At 42.7% G+C, this 5,984-nt stretch overlaps 1 protein-coding gene across 1 annotated transcript; it reads left to right on the top strand.

Moving 5' to 3' along the window:
• The first annotated feature begins 1,870 nt into the window (after positions 1-1,870).
• Positions 1,871-5,627, top strand: LOC141596787 (transcription factor MTB1-like). Its single transcript, XM_074417033.1, has 2 exons — positions 1,871-2,191; positions 2,385-5,627. The coding sequence occupies exon 2, from the start codon at positions 2,467-2,469 to the stop codon at positions 5,380-5,382; it is 2,916 nt and encodes a 971-aa protein (XP_074273134.1). The 5' UTR covers positions 1,871-2,191; positions 2,385-2,466; the 3' UTR covers positions 5,383-5,627.
• Positions 5,628-5,984: the final 357 nt, after the last annotated feature.

The following is a 5,984-nucleotide window of genomic DNA, read 5'->3' as shown; positions in this document are numbered from 1 at the left end:
GTGATCCATGACGTACTGTCTCCCCTCACTAGGACGAGACCTTTCCGCATCATCACCAAAATCATCACCAAGATCACCAAAAGAGTCAGAATCCTCCCATTCCTCCAGAATTTGAGGATCAACTTCAGGAGAAGGAGACCTAGGGCCCCCCGACGCAGGTTTACTAGGTCCAGCATCAGCAGAAGACATGATTCACAAAAATTACTAGCAAGAAAAAAATAAAAGTTTGTTTGTTTACCTTAAAGAAAAACACTCACGGATCAAATCTTAGAAGATTAAGAAGACAAAGACAACCCTTGAAAGTTTGGAGAGATGAAGATTTTAGAGAGAAATTTTCGAAAATAAAATGGAGGCCAAAATCACGGAATAACTACCCTATTTATAGAGAAAAGCCCATGAAGAAGGACCAATCGGGCACGACCCATGAAGCGTCAACCAATCGGCGAACACACACGTGTCGGGCATGCAACCGCGGAATGTCAATCGTCGCACGGTTGAATGTCAATCAATGCAACGGTGACCAAACGTCTTCAACACGCCTATTCACATCTCTTCGACTGTTCATCTCCCTCAAACAAATTCCTAGGTATCTAGTCTCCGCCGGCTACCGATCAACCAAGCCGGGAAGCACTACGGGGCAATCCAAATCAACCTAAGCACTCTCTCCCTGGTCTCGGCCAGCGTCATGTTCTTTTCCACATCGGATACCCTTTACGCATCCATGTGGAGGGGGGATATGGTATATGGAGCGGCCTAGCAAGAGCCACGATGGTACACAAGAAGACACCGATACAGATATTTTCGAAATTTACTCTGCAGAATATACGCTCGGCATACATCGGAGCCCATACCACGGCATAGACTACGCTGGGGGCAAATTGATGGGGCATATTTGACCAAGTCAACACACCGAGCAAGGTCAAAGATATCCACAAAGAAGTCAACGACTTAGATCGCTTAGCCGTCGACCCTTCTACGCTAGCTGGGGGTATCGGCATGGCAACCCGCCACCGGGGCACATATCCGCGTACTCACATCCAAGACCCTCCTACGGCCGCCGTAGGTCCATCGGCCGAGGGTAGAACGGTCTTTCCACCTGATAAGCCACTTGGCCACTTGGCCACTACGTGACAAAAGGTGAAAGCCTATAAATACTCCTCAACCTTCATTGAGGAAAGGATCCCACAACTTAACCTAAATACACTATTCATCTGGTAATATCTCCCTTATCTCTCTACAATACATATCTAGCCAAGTAACACAACTTAATCCTTTGAGTTTACTGACTTGAGCGTCGGAGTGAGTACGCTTGGCACAAAGCCAAGCCCTCGCCTCGTTCATTGTTGCGAGCAGAGAGGCCGAGAGGAACGATAAGGACAAGAAGAATCCAACCAAAGACATTACTCTACAAGCCACGGGTGGTAACGATACTTGCTCTGGAATTACACCCGGAACAGCCTCTTTTTCTCTTAATCATTGACCCGAAAATGACCCGATCCGCGTGACCCGAAACAGACCCGACCAACAAACCCGAAACAGACCCGTAAACCCCAAATGACCCCACCCAACCCGGAAATTTGAGAAACCGAATGACCCGATCTAAACCCGGGTTGACCCGATTTGCCGAGTCTAAATTATTATTAGTCCGTCTTGCTTCAGACCGTAAGTTTCGTCTGAAACAATAAAACCTCTCACAAGTGTGAAGCACATGGGTGGTGGGACACCCCCATGTGCTTTCCCACTCACTCCCTAAATGGGTTTTTTGTGAGAGAAAATGGTATCCGTCTTACTATTTCAAACAGATCTTGATGTCTGAAATAAGAATTTGTGAATTATTATTTATGTGGGTATTAATATTGCCATAGGCTTTGCTGTTTGCCCACGAGAGTTAGCAATTGGGAATTGGGATCTAGATAGTCAAAGAAAAAGTAATTAAAAATAGAACAAAAAAATGCTAAATTTTGTGCATTGCTTTGTCTAATTCTTTTCCATCTCTCACTACTATTCTCTTTTGCCTCCTACTATTATTACCTCAACAAAGAGGGAAAATCCCAGGCAGTCCAAAAAATTAAAAAAAATTCCTTCTAAAATACTTGTTTAATTTATTGAGCTGTATTTTATGTATTGAAATCTCTTCAACAGTCCCAAGAAAGTTTGCTTCTTTCCTATTATCTACAACTGTGAAAGATTTGTAAGTTGCCATTTTGGTTTAACTGGTTTTCTGGGTTTTGTAGGTTTAATTTGTCAAATTTGCATGTTAGTTGAATTAAAGGTCACTTTTTTGATGCTTTTGGAATATATGAGATCTGAATTTCAGTGGGTATTTGTTAGAATTTGATATGGGATTGTGTTTTGTGTTTAATTTTGATAATTTTTGATTTTAGGGTTTTAAATAAAATGATTGGGGATTTGAGTTCAAGTTTACCCTTTTGATTGATTTAGTTAATTATAAAAGTTTGTGGTGAAATGGGAGGAAAAGGGGTTGGTTTGAATGAGGAGGATAATGCAATGATTGCCTCAATATTGGGTACTAGAGCTTGTGATTATTTGGTGGCAAATCCTCATATGGCTGAAACTTTATTGGTCAGTGCTGAAAATAGTGAAAACATTCATAATAAGTTAGCAGATCTTGTTGAGAGGCCGAATACCGCAAATTTTAGCTGGAATTACGGCTTTTTCTGGCAGATTTCGCGGTCTAAGGCAGGGGAATTGATTTTGAGTTGGGGTGATGGGTACTGTAGGGAGCCAAATGAAGGAGAAGAATCAGAAGCTACCCGGTTTATGAAATACCGGGTTGAGGACGAAGGTCAACAGAAAATTAGAAAGAGGGTACTTCAGAAATTGAATACATTGTTTGGAGGTTCTGATGATGATAATTTAGCCTTGAAATTGGATAGGGTTACTGATATGGAGATGTTCTTTTTGGTGTCTATGTATTTCTCGTTTCCTGAGGGTAAAGGCGGTCCAGGGAGATGTTTTGCCTCAGGGAATCATGTTTGGGAGTCGGATTTGTTGGGTTCCAAGTCTGATTATTGTGTTCGAGCGTTTTTGGCAAAGTCTGCTTTTATTCGGACTGTGGTTTTGATTCCGATGGAGTTTGGAGTTGTTGAATTGGGGTCTGTGAGACCCATGGTGGAGAATCCTGATCTATTGAGAGCATTGAAATTTGCCTTTTCGTCTGCATCTTTGTTTATTCGAGCTAAACCACCACCTCAAGTTTTGCCTCTTTTAACCCCAAAGATCGAGATAGATGATCCTGCTCCTCCTGTTGCTTCCAGTCGTGGTCTTTCTAATGTAACTGTTTCAGCACCTTTTGCATCAGTAGCTGCTCATTCACCGATGCCAGCTAGAATACCTTCTTACATGTCGGTACAGTCTACAGTACCTGCTCACTTGTCGGTTCCATCGCCAACACCGGCTCAAGTTTCGGTACCATTCCCAACACCTTCTCATTCATCAATGCCAGCTCGAGTATCTCTTCATAGATCACTACAATCCCCTACAATTTCTCATTCATCAATTCCAGCTCGAGTACATCATCAAGGGTCAGTACAATCCGCTACAACTTCTCATTTATCAATGCCAGCTCGAGTACATCAAGGGTCAGTACAATCTGCTACAACTTCTCATTCATCAATGCCAGCTCAAGTACCTCTTCAAGGGTCGGTACATTCCGCTACAACTTCTCATTCATCAATGCCAGCTCGAGTACATCAAGGGTTAGTACAATCTCCTACAACTTCTCATTCATCAATGGCAGCTCAAGTACCTCTTCAAGGGTCAATACAGTCCGCTACAACTTCTCATTCATCAATGCCAGCTCGAGTACATCATCAAGGGTCAGTACAATCCGTTACAACTTCTCATTCAGCAATGCCAGCTCAAGTACCTCTTCAAGGGTCAGTACAATCCCCTACAACTTCTCATTCATCAATGCCAGCTCGATTACCTCTTCAAGGGTCTGTACAATCGCCTACAAACTCTCATTCATCAATGCCAGCTCGAGTGCCTCTTCAAGGGTCAGTACAATCCCCTACAACTTCTCATTCATCAATGCCAGCCCGAGTACCTCTTCAAGGGTCAGTACAATCCCCCACAAGGTCTCATTCATCAATGCCAGCTCGAGTACAAGATTATGGGTCGGCTCCATGTCAATTACCAGCTCACAGGTCAGCACCATCCTCGGTACTTGGTCATGGTTCGGCTCCATCCTCAGTGCTTGCTCATGGTTCAGCTCCATCCTCAGTACTCAGTCATGGGTCGGTACCATCCTCAAAACCTGCTTTTTCTTCATTAACAGCACCACCTGCTCCAACAGCTGACCCTTTCGCAAATTTGAGATTTGCTAATAAAGTAGACGGGTTCCCAAAATTATTTGGACAGAATCTGAACACATCAGAGCGGCCTCAATTCAGGGAGAAACTTGCTGTAAGAAAGGTGGAAGATAGAACTTGGGATCCTCATGCAAATGGAACCAAGGTTGCTTGTACCACTCAAAGCGCAATAAATGGCCTACATAACCCTAGTTGGACAGGCATTCCCGGCGTAAACAATGCAACTTCCTCAGAGATTTATAGCCCTCATAACTATAGTCCTCAGAACTCGAGGCTGCAAGATTTCGTGAATGGTATTCGTAGTGAATACCGTCACAACCTATCACAATCCCAATCTCAATCCCACCAAGAAAAGCCAGCTCGAATGGAGATTGATTTTACGGGCGCAGCATCAGGGCCTACCGTGATTTCTCAAGCTGGCAGTGGGGATTCTGAACACTCTGACATGGGGTCTGGCAGAGAATTTGGCATGTCAGATGATTCAAAACCACGGAAAAGGGGACGGAAACCTGCAAATGGCCGAGAGGAAGCACTTAATCACGTTGAGGCCGAAAGACAAAGAAGAGAGAAGCTTAATCAAAGGTTTTATGCATTGCGGGCCGTTGTGCCCAACATTTCTAGGATGGACAAAGCCTCTTTACTTGGAGATGCTGTCTCTTATATTACTGAGTTGCAGAAAAGGCTCAAAGACTTGGAAACAGAACAGGAGAGAAACAGCGCCACGTCACAAGAGGCTATATCACTTGCTGATACAGAAGAACAATCTCAGGCCCCGGTTGCTGATGTAGAAATCCAGGCAATCAACGATGAGCTGGTCGTGAGAGTGAGCTGTCCCCTTGATTTACACCCTGTAGCGCAAGTCATCCAGGCGTTCAAGGACGAAGAGATCACAGTTCTCGATTCAAAGCTCGCTGCAGGTACTGACACCGTATTTCATACCTTTGTGATCAAGTCTAAACGTTCCGAACAATTGTCAAAGGAAAAACTAATGGCAGCATTATCAAATGAATCTAAGCTCTTCCAAACCCCCTCATCAAATGGGGGATAGAAGCTCTAGTTTATTATCTCATGTAGCAAGTGTAATTTGGTAGTAAAGTACCTAGAGTAAAAAATATCCATTTTATAACTTCTGCAGATATTTAATGTTGCAGCAAGAGTTTAGAGAAATAGATGGTGCAAAAAGGTGGCCAATAGAAATAGAATATTAGACAATTGACAGTAGCAGAAGCACAAAATTTGTTGTATTTTGTTCATATGTATACATATTGTCATAAGCAACTATTTTGAACTCCAGTTTTGCTGAGCTTTGCTTTTGTTATGTGCAAGTCGTGTCTCTTGGAGGCGAAATTTTCAAATACGACTGTTATACGACATACCCAGTAGAAATGTCGTGTAGTTTATGCAGTTTATTTATTAGGAGTACTACCTTTAGACGATAAAAGTAAGTCATTATAAAAAACCATATTGTATATAACCGTCTTACATAAAGCCTCTTTTAACTTTCTGTTTGGTTGTAACTGTCAGATTACATTCTAATATTAAATGAAGTACTTTTAAGTTTTAATTGACTGTCGGCAAAAGTTTATTGAAAAGAGACACGTTTAATGAAACAGGCACACAGCATAGTACATGAACCATACAAATCTTAGC

This window comes from Silene latifolia, chromosome 8 (assembly GCF_048544455.1).
Source record: "Silene latifolia isolate original U9 population chromosome 8, ASM4854445v1, whole genome shotgun sequence".
Classification (NCBI taxonomy): Eukaryota; Viridiplantae; Streptophyta; class Magnoliopsida; order Caryophyllales; family Caryophyllaceae; genus Silene; species Silene latifolia.
The sequence above is the reverse complement of the archived record's forward strand: the minus strand, read 5'-3'. Positions and strand labels throughout refer to the sequence as shown.